Source organism: Buteo buteo, chromosome 17, assembly GCF_964188355.1.
Source record: "Buteo buteo chromosome 17, bButBut1.hap1.1, whole genome shotgun sequence".
NCBI lineage: Eukaryota > Metazoa > Chordata > Aves > Accipitriformes > Accipitridae > Buteo > Buteo buteo.
Genome location: NC_134187.1, coordinates 17,100,755 through 17,117,660, shown reverse-complemented (window position 1 = coordinate 17,117,660; position 16,906 = coordinate 17,100,755). Strand labels below are relative to the sequence as shown.

Here is a 16,906-nt window from a genome sequence, read left to right as displayed (position 1 = left end):
AGCCCATGTAGGTTTTTTGGTTGGTTGGTTTGGTTGTTGGTTTTGGGGTTGGTTTTGGGTTTTTTTTGGGGTGGGGGGGGTTAAGCTGTTCTTTTCAAAAAAGAAGGTGGAATTTTAATTCTTATTGCTGATGAAATAGGCTGTGGAAAAAGATTACCCAAATATAAGCAGAAGCACTGAAGCCTACCTGATCATGCACAGAGCCTAAAAAAACAGTTTTTAGAAGCAAGATGCTTCATAGGTAACAGTCAAGAACCTGTTGAGACAATGATTCTGCAGCCAGAGATTTAGGGGCTTTTCCCAACTTTGCCACACTGTGCTATGTTTCTTCTGTGGAATTCAGTTTTTCTGAGCTGCAACATGCCAGTATTACTTGTCTCCCTGCCTATAGCCATTTTTTGTCCCCCAGTCTACAACAGAAACAAAGTTATCACACATACTCTCTGCTTTGTCTGACAGGGCTAGTGAGCAAGGTGCATTGAGCAGCATTCCTATTCTCCCACCTTTAGCCCTACTTTTCAACAACTATAGTTATTACAGAGAAAAGACATTTAAAAAAACATTTTAGAATATGAACTACAAAAACACTTTGAAAAGAGCTCTTGCAAGAGCTAGGAGATCAAGACAGAATAATGTACATTTTCTTTAATAAGAAGCACTGAACTTCAAGCTGAGGCTTTGATTGTTTTCTAAATCTATAGAGCTATTTTAGCAGTAACATTTTAAACACAAACCCCTCCAAGCATCATATTTGTTGACACATGCTTGTCAAAAATTGCCAAATGTTATCAAAATTAATGAAGCCTCGGTTGTGCCTTGTTTCTCAAACATCAGTATTTTCTTGTTCCTGCTGCCTGTTAGGTCAAAACCATTTCCCTTTTCCACCAAAACAGTCAGCTGAGGAATTAAAAACATCTGCAGATGTTCACAAAAAGCTACTTATAACACAGGAGAGCTGATGGTTCTCCACAGCAACGAGACAGCAGTATAGATGGATCTTCTTCTGTCCAACTTCTAACCTTCATCCAGTATAAAAGAAAGAAACAGCTTGTACAATTATCCAATAATTGCCTACTGCCAAATCACTAAGAACTGAAGAGTGAGAATAACTATCTTTTGAAACCAACAATCAATTTTCCAACTATTTCCTGAAAATTGCTGCACTGATATTAAAAAAAAAAAAAAAAAACAACAATAATTTCCACTGTAAAGCTGAAAAAAGGCAATTCCATGACAAGAATCAAAATCAAATTGTTTGGTAATTTTCTTCAATTTACTGGGAAATGTCAGAAAGAGGAGTCCAGAGACACTGGCACAGGTATCTGATAAAGCTAAAGGATACTTGAGAGTAATTCAGAGAACATTTCTTCTCTAACTGATAGGAACAGGTATTCCTCTTTCAACTCAAAGCTCATAAATATTGTTGCAATGCTTTCAAATGCATTTTTGGATACACATAATACCCAGTGTCTTACATGATGAAAATTAACTAATTAACACTTCCACCCTGAGGTCTCTACCTCACTTCATGGGTGAAATATAAAGAAATGGAGGATAAGCAGCAGTGGTCATTTTTGGGTAGTTATCAGTATGCAAGATGTTTATGTTAAGGCAATGTGGTCTTTGTAGCAAAGACTGCATGTTTATACAGTACCCAATGTGAAGGGACACTCATTTCCAGATAAGACTTCTAAGCACAGCACCTCTAATAGCAGCCAATTCTTTGAGATGCATACTCTAACCATTTATTAGTCAAACCTGAACAACACTTGCAAAAGCTTTTTAATGTTGTGCGAATATACTTCATATGATTTTACTGGCAGCTGTAAGGACCTTATCAGATACTGAATGCTTTCTTTTCCAAGCTGATTTCAGTCCAAAACATCACAGTCAGTCATGACATACATTAATAATAGTACTTCTACTTCCAGTATTAACTTCCAATTTCTAGCTTGTAGTTCTTAAGTATGCTGGAGAGAGTGAGGAACATCATGAAGACATGATGTAGGCACTAATAATCCGGTTTGTGCAATAAATGACCATCAAATCCAATAAGCTTTTTCAAACAGGGCTTACTAAATCATTACTCAGAATCACTCTAAGAAAAACTGTACAACTAAAGATGTAAAATGAAACATCAATGTACACATTTTAGTGAAACAACCAAAACTAATTAATTAAAGGATAGGAAGATGTCAGCTGAAGGGTGTTCTCTCTGATGGGCTCTTAAGGATTCAGCATTATAGATACTGAGCTGTCACACAACAGCTGCTTACTCACAGGAAGAGCCAAAATCTAGGAAGCAAGTTTGGTTCAAAGATGAAATTGGACTAAGAACGCTGGCTTGGGGTTTTTTGCTCGTGTGTTTTGTTTTCTTCTCTCTTCAAAAACAATAAGGACCTAAAACACTAGCTTCTGTTGAACAAAAACTGGTTTGGCCAGTTAAGGGTTGCCGAACTCAGACTACCAGGGAAAAAGGGTGTACAACATCAAAACACAGCAGCCTGGCTTTATGCTGGCAAAACACAGCTCCAAAGAAAGACCAAGTCAGCTACTGCTTGCTTTTTCAGAAGCATGACTTATCACACACATACAGTGCACATGCACATAGTGATTAACCTCAAAATCTCTATTCTTTGTCACACGAGTATCAGCAGCATACAAGATATTCAAATGTGTATTTGAATGACAAGGTTTTATTTTAATGCTCGGAGAACCACTACAGTGCCTGAAGTCTTGTAAAAACTTCACAAGTTACTCACTTTCCTAGCCTTTTAAAAATAAAGCAAAATTACTAACATCTGTGGAGGTATCCTTCTCAAATGCAACCAGAAACAGACACTTTCTCCATCAAGATCTACCTCAGTACTATTATATTCTGCTCATAAGTGAGAAACTGAAATCCATCTTAAAATAAGCAACAAAACATAGAAAGTAACACTCTCTTGTCCATATAGCCCACTGAAATCCAGTAACAGTAGTAGTCATTTTAATTACCACGTAAAATATTCCCCATCTTTAAAACTGTCAGCTTCTCTGTGTTCTCCATGGGGAGAAAAAAAAAAAAAGAAAAAAAAAGAAAAAGGACTTCACCATGGTCTCCCTTGAATGAACTACTGTTCACCTCAGACAGTTGCTACTCCACGTCTATCATCCTCCTGCTCTTCCCAACTCAGGAATCATCTGCATGAAAACAGCCACCTACAAAGTCTCCAAGCACCACAACAGCAGCCCTGTAAACACTTGCAATACACAGCAACCTGCAGAAATAATGGACACTACTTCAAGCTGTTACAGCTTTTCAAATTAATTTGATTTTCTTTTGTAATATTTTAGTAACATTTAGAATTATGCTTCCATACTAAAATATTTTAATCTAACTTCTTACATTCAATCCCATTACAGATAACCATTTGTTAACATATTCTAAGGCTACACCTTCTACAGATCTGGTAGCCAGCACTGGGCTTCTAATAAATTCCTACAGCTTCACGGTGGCCTCAACTTCTTTCTAGCTTTTCCACCGTGAAGAATAAAAACCCATTCATTATAGTCAGTCCACTTTTTGAGTGACATGCTTAGTCTTCACTGAATTATTATTTTTATATATATATAGAAAAATATATACATATATATGTAGGAACGATTGACAGGAAGTAGTAAAATCAAAAGCATTACTCAACCAGAAGGCAGGTCAGAAAGACTAAGAATGCTTTATACAGGTAGCATTACCAGTATAGAATATACCACTGTAGTTATACAACCAGTGTGCTCACAAGCCATGTTTCAGAGTAAGAGTCACTGTTGCTGCTTCTTCAGCTTAGGCCACTTTAACTAGAAGTAAAAGGAAACACCAAAATCCCAACTACAGCAAATTACACCATTACAGCCAAACCAAAATAGCTTCTTCACCTTTGCATATATTACTTCCAAATAAAAGGCAGAGCTATAGATGTTTTACTTTGCAAAAGATGGCTTAGCTACCTAAAACATCACTTAAAACAAGCAGGCATAACTAGCATTTATCTAAATTTGCAGACAAATTGAAATTGCCAAACAGCTCAGTTCACTTGAACGAGTGCTAACAGACTAATAATGATAACTAATGTTGAATTTAAAGTACGTTCCAAAGGAAAGAAGGAAAATGAAATATGCATACTGAAGAACAGCATCAACATTCTTTGTAAAATAAATACTATAAAGATGCACACATTAAGCAAACAGGTTTTCACCTGGTTACATGCAGTTTTTCCTCACCTTCCAGGAAAAAATAAAACCCCAGTCTAGACTCCCTTGTTCAAAGGCTTAGAAAACAAGAAAAAAACCTGGGCAACCGTTACTTCAGAAAAGTGGACGTTAGTCAAAATAATAAATGTGAAGACAACGTGCCATAATCAAGGCTGCAAAGGATGTATCACACTGCTTCATTATGTCAACACAGGAACAGGTAAACAGGAGTTAAAGTCAACAAATATCAGGGCTGATAAATGATAAAGATGACTCATTCATTTCAGTTCTATCAGTTTTCAGAACTCTTGTTTTAAGTCAGCACTGTACCCACGAAAAAGCCCACGGAGGGTAAAGATGTACATTGCTGCGGTACAATAGATTTACAGCAGTAACACCTCAAGAACAAACAGAAAGCAACACAGTAATAACCATGTACTCAGTAAATAAGTGACTCTTGTCATCTTCCTTACACGTTACTGTTTTTTCTTTATTAGGCTGTTCTTTGGGCACTCCAGTATTTCAACATCCCAGGACTGCAGTATTTTTGTAGCAATTTCTGAACTGCATTTTGAATTCAGAAATGGCTTGTACTGTAGTGAACATAGGTCAGTAAGTGTTCACACTTACACCACTTAAATGAATTGCCTAAGGATGGGAAAAACAATTTGACAAAACAAAGCAGGTGACTACAGGCTGTTCAAGTAGACTGTTTATTTTAGATGTTTACTGTAAAAACCTTGGGCTGTAATTATATTTGAGTTTTTCCACTGCTTCACAAAAACCTGGAGAAAACACACCCAGTATGAAAACGTGCAAGAGTATATCAGAATGAAAATTCACTGCTGGCTCCCTAAAAATTAAACAATTCAAGTAGCTCTATAAGTTACATTCTCACAACAATATTCATGAACCTGAATTCAACAGAGGTATTTCTTGCACTAAATCTTTCTACAATTTGATAGACGGCTCATCTTTTCCAACACTGTAACCAGTGTCTGCTTTCTTTTCCAACTCTGTTCGTTACAGCTTCCACTCCTTCCTTCAAGACAGTCTCTTTGTCTTGCCAATTTTTTCTGTTATCCCAACAGTTTCATCCTTCTCTACACATTTTTCATTGCAGAGTAATTTCAACAGTAAGTGGAGAGTTAAGTCAACACCTAAACACTAATACTAAAATCTGGGCAAGGTGTCACCACAGAGACTAGGACCCTTCTGATGATATAGTCCTTCCTTTCCACTAGGTCAAAGGGAAGTTAAAAAAACCAGTAAAAACTTTGCTAGTGAATCCAAACAATTCAAAACATCCAATCATTGAGAACACCACATAGAGAATGGAGAACAGGACTTTTTTTTCCAGCTTCTTTCCACCCACTACAGTCTCCATCTATTGTCATGGGAGATTATGCTTTGCTATTCATCCTTCGTTCTTCTGACTGCTGCTAGCAGCAGATAAGAAAAGTACAGGGCAAAGTAGGGGCACAATTTTCTTATCCTATCACTCCCTTCTCTTCAGTGTTTGCATTTTACACACCCATGAATGCTACTTTCACTCATTTCTACTACTCCTAAGTTTCCTGGGTCACATCAGAAAAATCAGTAACATGCTGCTCTGAATTTCACAGCTGCACACAAGGGTCTAAGAATCAATGGTGAAAGAGAATAAAACTTGGGACACTTTGCTTTATTCTTTTTTGTAGTTTTATAATGCCTAAGACAAGTATTAGGCCATCTAAACATTTTAGTCCTCAGGACGCTACATTAGGTTGCCTTGACAGAAAACAAAGGAGGCTAAGGCATCACTAATGCCCAAAACTTTGTGAAATAACAGAGATCTAACTAGGAGACACATCCAGATGCTCCCTGCAGGCAAATCAGGCACATACTGCTTCTCAACAAAATTATTCCCTATGCCACCTCCAAGCCTGGCCATTTCCCTAAACTCCAGCTGTGGCTCTTGTCCAAAGCATCAAAATGAAGTAAGAAAAATCTGCAGATACATCTTGCCAATCACACGCATGTAAGAAACAAACATTTCATACATATATATGAGGAAGAAACAATCTTGCCCACTCTCCTTGAAGGCAACAAGGTGAAACACGAAGGCTCAACATACGTCAATGATAATTGCTTTTATGTGGAACTGAGATGCAGCAGACTGGCCTGTGATCACTAAATTAAGGAATTTCATACGGTGTATACAGTTCATGTTTAGAAGGTCTTGGATTTTTATGCCTGTTCTTATTAAAAAAAGTTCAGATTAGATTCTTTGAAGGTTGATGGCACTCGTGTAGAAAATTATATTTATTCTACACAAATGAGCAAATTTATTCCCATAATAGCTAAAATTAGAATGAAAAAAACCCAAGAAAAGTATGGAAACAGCAAGGAATTTTTTTTTACTTTTGTTGAAAAAACACTGCTTATCTTTACATCCTGGATTTTAAGCAAAGTGCATAACCACAAGCGTGACATTTTATTCAGTCCACACATCTTCACATAGCTATACTGTTAGCAGTTGGAGCCATGCTCTTTCTTTTCTTATCTAGAAGATAATGACAAATTAGCTTAGTCAATTCAGTTGTTCAGATCACATTTCAGGATCTCAAGATCAATCTCTTTGACAACCCATGCAAAAAGTTGATGCTCACATATTGTCGTAGCCAATCTCCCATCTCCCCTGCTCAGCTATTCCTCTACTACAGTTATCTGTTTTTATGGCAAATGAAGGGCAGTAATAACCCATATAATTTTTGCCAATTTTCAGATAAAAATTTTGCTCCCTCTGGTGGAAGCAGTGAAAGCAAAGATTATTTCCTGAACTCACCTTACCCCACAGAGACCTAAAGCCAAGAAGAAAGCTTTGCTTTCCTAGAATAATTCTCATCTCACAGCAAATTTAAGTATCTCCAATTTAATGACAGGTAAGCTGACCTGCCATCAAAGTCATTTGTCAACAGACAATCAGCAAGACAGTGCCAGAACTAGAAACGGATCAAGGTCCAACATGCTATTTGTGAGGCTTCACCTCAAAGAAAGAAGAAAGCAGCAGAGACACAAATATGACATGAGTACAGACAGGAAAAACAGAAGGCTATGTGAGAGTTTTAACTATAATAAAATAATTTAAGTTGCAACCTCGATGCACTATGCAACACATGATTCTCTAGCAGCCAAGTTTTTATGATAATCCTTCCTATACTTCTCTATAGCTGTCTGGGTGGGAAGGACATAACTACTTTTATTCCCTCTCTCCCCTAACAAGACAAAAGGAATACTGCAGTACATCAACATTGATTCACTCATTCATTAACTTTAAGGACCCAAGGGACACAGTTGTTATTATGAGGCTTTCGCCCCAAGGAGTGATTCCACACCCCCCCCCCCAAAATACAAAAGAAAGGTGTGCAAGTTTGCCTTCCCAAATCTACAGAGATAATCATAGGTTCTTGTTCACACCAAGCATTTTCCCTTGCACCAAATGACCAAAAATAGCAACAGAAACATTGGAACAAGAAGCCTATCAAAAACACATTACCTTTTCCAAGTAGCCATTTCAGTTAACTTGGTGCAAGACAAAATAAGAGCCAAAGGAAGGGTTAACATAGTGACAAGTTGTCACATAATACCTTGTTGGGGGATACACACAGAAGCAGAAAACAAGTTCTTCTCCATCTCTATAACTAACTAGCAGTCTAATACCAAGAAGAAAGGTCTAGGAAAAGCAATTTGGTAAGGCAACAAAGCTCTGCTCTTGTAATACAGTTGGGCACAGAGGAGACTGTTCTTCTTACAAGTGCATCAAACGGCTCTGGTGGAGCTATCATCCTCCATCTTTTACACTGATCTCCAACTAGCACATAACCAACACCATTCTCAAACAAATCTGTGCCCCTAGTTCTACCAAGCATTAAGTCAAAAAGTGATCAATTTCTCACACTCAGTCCACAGATGTGGATCTTATTAATTAGTTCAATCTTAGAGATAACAGCTTCACCTTTAACTGAAATTTCTACTTCCATTCACTGCCAAATATGCAAGGTTCTTCCATCCATTTGTTTGAATGCCCATACAGTAGAGTAACATTGACACAAGCTACCTGCATTTGTCCTCCCAGAGTTACAAGCCTTTGCCTTCACTGAAACTTTATAGCAGGATAATTAGACAGTTACAGCTTAAACGTAAATCACAAATTGCAACATTTTGTATATAAAGATTAGTATCTACTTGTGATCAAAACTGAAATATAGAAGTGGAGAAACAAAACACATTCATCTCCATCAGTTCCAAGTGCTACTATTATTCTGGAGTGCCCATTTCAAGTACCTGCCATACTGGTATGACTGTACTCACAGTACAGATTTGGATCAAGTAATAGAAACAACCTACTAATCAGAAAACGTTTTTTTTTTCCAAAGCATTGCTACATTTTCATACCTAGCATGCGTATAGTATCACCGAATGTCATGCATAATCTTCGAGGACACACACCAAAGAGTATCAGCACTTTCTTTTTCTTCCCTGGCCTCATTCTCTCCTTTACTACCTTTGATTTGATTACACTGAACACATTTCATATTCTTCCTGTACTACAAACTTACTATCAAGATAGACTCTTAAGCTGAGAGGTTATAAAACTCTAACTTTGCCTTTTTTTTTTTTTTATCCGTTACAGATACATTCTCCTTAGTGCAGCATAATTTTGTAACTCTGCAATTCATACTCCAGTCATAATCAGTGCTCTTTATACACAACCAGACCTATATTACACACAGTCCACTGATGTCTAAAAACAAAGTATGTATGATTTTTAACTGCTTATAACAAATCTTTTAAACCATGTGTTTAGCCACCCTCTATTGTGATTATCCCCAAAAGCTTCAACAGAGCTCAAACAGTGTTTTATAAAAACATCTTGGCTTTACAGGAGCACCTGTTGTTAAACATTCAATACAGGGAAGTTTTCCGGGCTTTGATAAAAAGTAACTTCATTATCATCAAAATGCCATATCCACAACATTTAAAATAAATTTGGTAGAAGCTGCACTATGTCATGAAGCCATTAAATTTATGACTATTATTATGAATAGGTAATTATACAATGCCAGCCCCATGCCATAAAAAGATGGTCATCTGTTATTTGTTTTACAGTACCCTTAGAAGCTACACACTTTATGGAAATAAATACACAGCACCTGCCAAGAGCAGCTTATAGCCTGCACATGAGGCACTGAGCCATGTGGTGCCATTGATCCCAGCTGCAGGTATCATTGCAAGTTGCGTGCAGTATCTATTCCATCACAGCAAGCTCAATTTCAACTTGCCCACTTCTGTCAGTTTTCTAGAAGATACTTTTTCATGTGTATCCTTAACCTAAGGTTCCATTCAAACAAATGGCTGGGGGAAGAAAAAAAGGAAGAATGTGTAGTTCAGTCACTTTCAAAACTCTTTCACTAGACATGCTCATTCCTCTGTATTTTGCTTCCGGTTACTTTTACTCACTTATTAGGTGTATTTTGTAAAACCAAACCATCAAAATCTCCCTCTACATAAGCACAGACTGTTTTTCTTGATGCGCTTCATTCATTCATTCATACATTAATGGAGTTGGGGGTTTTGGTTTTTTGGTGGTGTGGTTTTGGGGGTTTTTTTGTTGTTTTTTTTAAATAGGAATTCCTCACATGAAATTTCCTGGTGCCACAAAATTTCTATGAGGAGTTACTTGCAGTTACTTTACGTATGTATTCATAAACACATAGATATTCTGTGGATTTAGGAGGTCTAGACCACCTCCCCCCACAATCAAACATTCTTGTAAAACTTCAGTCATTAAACTCTGCAAACCTCAGTTTCCCAATCTTATTTTGTAATCTTCCGAGGTTCTGTGCAGCTGACAGGATTAACAACCTTCAGGAATTTTTAGATCACTCGAACAAAAGACACCACAGAATCGCTCTGCCTACAAAGTACGTGCGAATACTCAACAGCATTGTGTGCAGCACACGTTATTATTTAACGCTGCATTTAAAAACCCGTGGCAGGCGCGCCTCGGCGCAGCACGCTGCTCTGCATTTGAAATTACTACCCAACCTTTGCATTGCTGAGCTGATACCGGCCCCGTTTCCAACTGCGGAGCCACATCTAGCCAAAGGGGGGGGGGGATGCCAACAAGTTGGCCAGCCCGTCCTCGATGGCAGCCCCCGCGGCCTAACCCCGGCACGCCCCGAAGAGGCGTACCGGCGAGGCGAGGCGGGCCGGGCCCGGGATGCGGCCGCTCCGCTGGACCGGGCGGCGGCAGGCGAGGCGCGGGGCGGGGCGGGCGGCGGCGCGAGCGCACCTGCACGCGGAGCGCGGCCGCAGTTCCCCGCCCCGGCGCCCCCGCGCGGGCCGCGGTCGCGCCCCCCTCTCCGTCAGCCGCCGGTGCGTGAGGAGAACCGCCGTCGCCCCGCCACCGCCGGGCGCTGCCCACCCTCCCCCCGGCCCCCCGCCGGGCGGAGGCGGAGAGAACGGAGGGGCCGCGGGGAGGGGGATGGGGCGAGGCGGGACAGCGCGGAGCGGAGGCGCTCGCCCGGCGCGGCGCCACCCCTCCCCGGCGAGCCCCCGGGAGGCAGCGGCGGGGCAGGCGCCTCCCCATCCTCACCTGGTCGACGGGCAGCCGCACGGCGTTGCTGAGGGGCTGCAGCAGCGTGGAGCCCGTGGTGCTGGTGGCCATGGTGAGGGCTCCTCCTCCCGCGCCGGGAGAGCAGGCGACGAGGCCGGGGAACCGCTCCTCTCCCGGGCTCCCGCGGCGGCGGCAACAACGGCGGTAGCGCGAAAAGCCCCAGCCCCGCACGGCGCCGTGACAACAAGGGGCCGGCGCGGCCCCGCCGCTGACGGACAGCGCCAGCGGCCAACCCGCGCGCGGCACCGCCGCGGAGTGACAGGCGGGCTCGCCCAATCCCCGCCCCTCGCCGGGGTGGGCGGGACGAGGCGGCTCCCCTCCGGCGGCCGCGGCCGCGGCCGCGGCCCATTGCGGGGGGCGGGAGGGGGCCGGTGAGGCAAATCATAGGGCAGGGCAGGGGGGCGGCCCGGCGGGTATAGCAGCGGCCCGGCGGCGGCCGCTCCGCGCTGAAGTCGGGCAGAAGCTACGCGCAGCGCGCAGGTACCGCGCAAGGGCCCGGCGCGGCCTCGCCCGGCGCCAGGCGGGGCTGCGCGGGGCAGGGGCCCGGCCTCGCCTCGCCTCGCCTCTCCGCGGTGTGTGGAGCTCCGACCTGGGCCGGTGTGCGCGACCTCGCCGACGGCGCGGGGATAGGGGGGGCGGATGGGGGCACCTGAGGGGAAACGGCACCTTCCTGACCGGGGACGGGGGCGGAGAAGCAGGGACAGGCTGACAAGGGAGCCCCCTACCCCACCCCAGGGAAGCGGGGTGCTGGCAGCGCTGGCCGAGTCGGAGCCAGGTGGCAGCTGTGGAGGTAGCCCAAAACTGAGGGTAGCCTGAAACCATCTGGGCGCAGGCATTATGTTGAGGTAATATAGAGATTAGCCCCCCTGTTCTGCTCCTAACCGTCTCCCCTTTGCCAGGACAGGGAGGCAGCTCAGCGCTCAGTAGCTGCGTATGCAACGGTGGATGAGTGATGGATACGCGCAGGGCGTGAGGGCGGCCTGGCACCCTGAAGAAGTCATGAAAAATGAGTAAAAAAAACCCTGTTCCTGCAGCCACCCATTGACTTAAGGAAGCCTGTCTATCATGGCTATAAGCCATATAGTTTATTAATGGCCTGTTTGTTACGTAGAGAAACCTGAAATGGGACAAGCATGAGTACTTTTTCAGTAGGTTCAGCCTAGCAGTGCAGGTTCCGTAAAGACAGCAAGAAGTGATGTGGTGATGCCAATAGTAGTAAGTTGGTACACAGCACAACTCTTCTACCTGTCCAGTCAACCCTATGCAGTCTGAAACAGAATGACATCTTGAGTGAAGGCTTCATGTTAGGAAGTGCAGCAAAATCTACCAGATGAGCTTGTGCAGTAGGCTACTTAGTAAACTATTCTGGTTTAGTGCCCTGCCTGCCTCTTTTACATTGGAGCTTTCTCTAGTTTTTTCTGATGAAATAACTGAACTGTAATCTTAGTTGTTCTAAATGATGTGGTGAAGGACGCTCCAAAGGAATATACTGCTCTTACCTATAAAACTGCTTGAGAACCCCGGGTGTCTTGAGAGAAGACTGCAGGTTATTCCTTGCACTTTATTAAACATTTTTTTATAATTATTGTATATTATACCTCTAAACCATGCTGCTATCAGTAGTTTACCCTCAACACAAATTTTCACCATTTTAAGTCCATGAAAGATGAAATGCCTTGTCCAATATCATGCTAACAGTCTGAACCATGTCTGGAGTAGTGGCTAGGTATAGTCATTTATATAGCCATTTAAGTTCACAGTTAATGCTAATTGGTAGTAGCAGGAAAACGGAGGTAAGTGTAATTATCTAAAAACATCCGTTGTTTCTCTTACTGAATTGCAGACCACACTCTGTACTTATGTTTTAGCTTGTGGTAAGGTCTTTTGTCTGCATTTAAAGAGACTGGTTAATAGGTACAAATGAGTGGTTTTAATTAGATTTCCTCACTGTGTGACAGGCAATTACAATTGTGGTAGCATCTGCAACTTCAGAAGCAATAGCATGTTTTTGTAGTAAAGCAAAGAGAGCTGCTTTCAGAAAGGGGAAAAAAAACCCTCAAAACCCTTTTCCCAATCAATTCTGAGTCATTCCCTTAAATCTAAACCTGCAAATTATATATAGATGTGAGTAACTTCATAGGAGTGCAGTGCCACTAGGCTCAGTACAGTCTGCATTACACTATACATATGTAAATATGTATATAAAGACTAAGCTCATTTTATCTGATTTTCTTTTAGTAGGGAGACATATACCTACGCACAAATCTTGGGAAATCTTAACCTAAACATTCTCGAATGAAGCCACAAAAGAGCTGCTTTAGAAAAGGCTGATAGCTAATTCTGAATCATAGTCTAGTCACAAGAAATTATTCTGGTGCATCTATATAAATCCATGGAGGTGGTGTTACTGAGACTTTCATGAAACATTCGCAGCAAATAATTGACCTACTGAATGAACTCCTTACTTTCAATTAACAAAATGCTTGAGAACAAGCTCATGATAACACAGCGTAAATGTCAGTTGGTTTTAAAACACAGCCCTTAATTTTCTAGTAATTTTTATTCTTTTTTCAATGTATGTGTTCTTGCAATGCTCAGAAAATACAAAAATATGCTTCCTTGTATGAATCCTAGGATCTTAGGAGTTCATACTTAAAAAAGAACATTTATCTGTACTGTAAATCTCAGTATCATTATAAATAGCTTGCATCTATGGCATTAAGGTTCATAATTACATCTTTCACAGGTTTCCACTGGAGAAATGTGGTGTTTTGGGAAGATGTTCTTGTGCTCTTATTTAGGAAGGTGTGTGCTGGGGAAGACAATGTCAAGGAAATACATCTTGAAAATAGTCACAAAATAATAGTACCTTCGTAGTGACAGGGGAGGTTGGTTACATGAAAGAACAAAAGAGATCCTGCCCCACAGAGCTTAAAATCTATGTTTGCAATTAAAACTGAAGCATACAAAAGTTGGTCAAGAAGAAAGTAACAGGAAAATAAGCAATTTCTGCAAGAGAAAAAGTAGCTTATTTTTGATGTCTGCTGTAAAATGTTTGGTAAGGGCTTTCACAGGCACTGCAGGAAAACTAGGTCTTCTGCTTTTCCTTTTTTTTTGAAAGAAGATTTCATTATGTATGTTTTCAGAGAACTTCCTGCCTCTGTGAGAATACCGTGTTGGGGGGGGGAAGATGAAGCATTGGCTGGCAACAGGTAGCATTCCACATCCCATTGACATGGTAACAGTGCAATTAGTCCTTAAAGTTAAATCATGCTGTGAAAAAGAAGGCTGGTGAGTGATACAAAGAAGCTGATGTACCCAGAGTAGTGAATCTGTAAAATTTCACGTAAGTGGGCCAGTTTTCATTAAACATTACTTACTTTCCTACTGTTTTAAATATTTGCATCTAAGTGAACAAGAAGTGGTACTTCCACAAGGAAATTCTTTCCACCAAAGGCTGTCAGTCAAAATGCAGGAGGACATGTTGATTTAAATAATCCCTGGAGAGTGGCCTGGCATAGCATGAACTTCTTCTGACGGTCTGTGATTAAGCTTTTATGGTACCATAAGTGCTCATAGTTCTTAGGCACAAAAATAATCACAAAGGCATCTCTCAGCCCTGCAGAGATTACTTCATCTGTCAGAATGGTGTAACAAACACTAGAGGTTTCCTATCAACTTTATTTGAATGACAGTTTAAGATATTCAGGTGTTTACAATACCAGTCTTCCCATATGACAATATACAATAAAGAACAAAAAGAGAAGAGCTGTGGCAGAGGACAGGAAGGGACCATGGGACAAAGTTACTAGATGCACCATTGTGTACAGTTCTTGTTCCTCTGTTTGTTTGATAAGGTCCTTCTGGGAGCACATTAACAGAAAATAGGAACAATTACTGAAACTCCTTTTAGCAAAACAGATGAAAAGGAAAATGGGTTTCAGTATTAGCTATAGAGAGGCGACTGCTTTGCCACAGTAAAGTCTTATTTTAGCCTTACCTATCTGGCTTTGCTTAGCCTAAAATATTTGAGACTTCATTCTGAAGAGAAGAATATTTCTGCAAAAGCTGATGCCAGTCAAACTGAATTACTGTTCATAAAAAATCTACTATTGCAATTTTGGCATTTGTTTGTATCTTTGTCTCACCTTTCCTCCAAAGCAGTCATTTGCCATCCCTTCAAATATTCTGTACAGCACAATAAGCCTCCCATGCATCACCTGTTTTCTGAACTAATATAATCTTTAATTAGCCAGTTCTGCTATATTAGTAATTTTAATGCCCAGTGTGATTCTTGTTAATATTAGTAGGAATTCTTCATGATGATACTGTTGATTGCCAGCTCAAATAACATTTGTTTGGCTCTCTACTTATTAGGAAAAATATAAATACCTTTCTACAGTTTAGCTACAAGATAGCTAAAATCTCCCTTTGGCTCTTTTAGCTGAACACTTTGGCTTTAGATTTTTGACTTGCTCTTTTGTTCTAGTCTTAGAACTGCTTTGAGAGCGAGCAAGCTTCTCTGTTTGCAGAGAAGGCAACAATCAGTTTCTATCGTAAAACTGATTTGGTCCAACCTTCTTTCCTCTAAGTGCTTAAGTTTTGTAAATTCTGTAATGGGGAAATGCATTTGTGTCTCTCAAAAACATAGGCTCATGTTCAGCTCAGACCATTTTGGTTTTCAATTGTAACGTGAAGTCTGTTAACAAAATCAGGCAGAGCTTCTAAAGAAGGATGAGTGAAAGCTCACTTTACTGTTCAGCTGTAAATATCAACTCTCAGGTACAGATCTTAGAAATGATAATTTCCTTGCTAAAGGAACTTCATGCTTTCATGACAAGGACAAACAACTGACTTCAGCAAGAAGTTACTCTGATAAATGAGTGAGTTGCATTTTCAAAGCAAATTCTACTCTAAAGTTCTTTATGGAGAAACAGTACAAACTGGCAGTGTACAGCATTTCAAAGTGTGATAACTAGTGCCACATACAATTGGGGTATTGTCACTCTGATGATTGAAAAGTTTGGGGAATAGAAGCCCTTTTTTCAGCACTGAAATAAAAGCAATGAACTTCAAAGCTAAGTTATGAGTTTAAGAACAGTTGTTTTGAGCTTAATTAGATATTTACCAGGCTATGGGAAATACGGTGGACGGGAGAGGCTGGTGATAACCTTGTAAGAAACCTGCTACTATAAAACAGAAGTGAAGAACTGACAAGTCTACCTTTTTAATTGATTTAACTATAAAAAAAAATTAAAAAAGCAAATTCATATTAAATGCATATGAATGTACAGTAAATATATCATTTAGTTTAATTTCCTGTCGTACTGTAACAGCAGGGCATGGAAATATCTGCTTTTAACAAGTTTCTCGGGTTTCTGGGCTTTGTATTGTGTCTCCTTGGCTGAAAGGGGAGACCTGACTTGTCTCAATATCTGATGTTAGAGGTTCTCAAATTGATCCTTGCTGCTTAGAGAGCTCTGTTTCCCAAGGTTCCTCCCACTTGCCCTAGGTGAGTACAACAAGATAGGACTAAGACTCTTCTTTATTTGGATTAACTGTTTCTGAAATAGTAACATACCTTATTCATCCCAGAGTTGCTTAAGGGTTGCTTTTAATGCCAGGATAAGCTTCCAGAGTAAAGTGAGTTTATTCTAAGAGCAAAGATTGAAGTGTAGGAGCGGGTGCAAAGTAAATAGCAAAAATGCAATTTAAAATTAAGCTAACCAAATAAGTTTTCCTTTCCATTGCTTCATGTTCACAGTTAACTTAAGGGAGAGAAAGGGAGGACTATGGCATTTTCTTCTTCTGTCCCTCAGGACTGGCTCGCCCTAAATAGCTTTCTCAGTCCATATGGTCATTGCTACTTGGTTCGGGATGGTTCTCCCTGTTCCTGTGAATTACCATGTTCAATCCTGATTGTATTTCAGTTCAGTAAGAAGTAGGAATTTTTCCTTGAGGGGTTTTCTGGGGTTAGTCCTTGTGTGTTCATTTGAGCTTAAATTACCCTCCTATTTT

At 40.9% G+C, this 16,906-nt stretch overlaps 1 protein-coding gene across 2 annotated transcripts in view; it reads right to left on the bottom strand.

Annotated features, from left to right (window-relative positions):
• The window catches only part of MBOAT2 (membrane bound glycerophospholipid O-acyltransferase 2), a 111,638-nt gene extending 100,557 nt beyond the window's left edge, over positions 1-11,081 (bottom strand). The window contains exon 1 of one of the 2 annotated variants that reach the window (XM_075049178.1): positions 10,868-11,081. In XM_075049178.1, the coding sequence (XP_074905279.1) occupies positions 10,868-10,939 (72 nt within the window). In that variant the 5' untranslated portion in view covers positions 10,940-11,081. Of the gene's footprint in view, positions 1-9,422; positions 9,636-10,867 lie in introns of those variants that run through there. The other variant, XM_075049180.1, reaches the window with a different exon arrangement.
• Between the last annotated feature and the right edge of the window lie 5,825 nt (positions 11,082-16,906).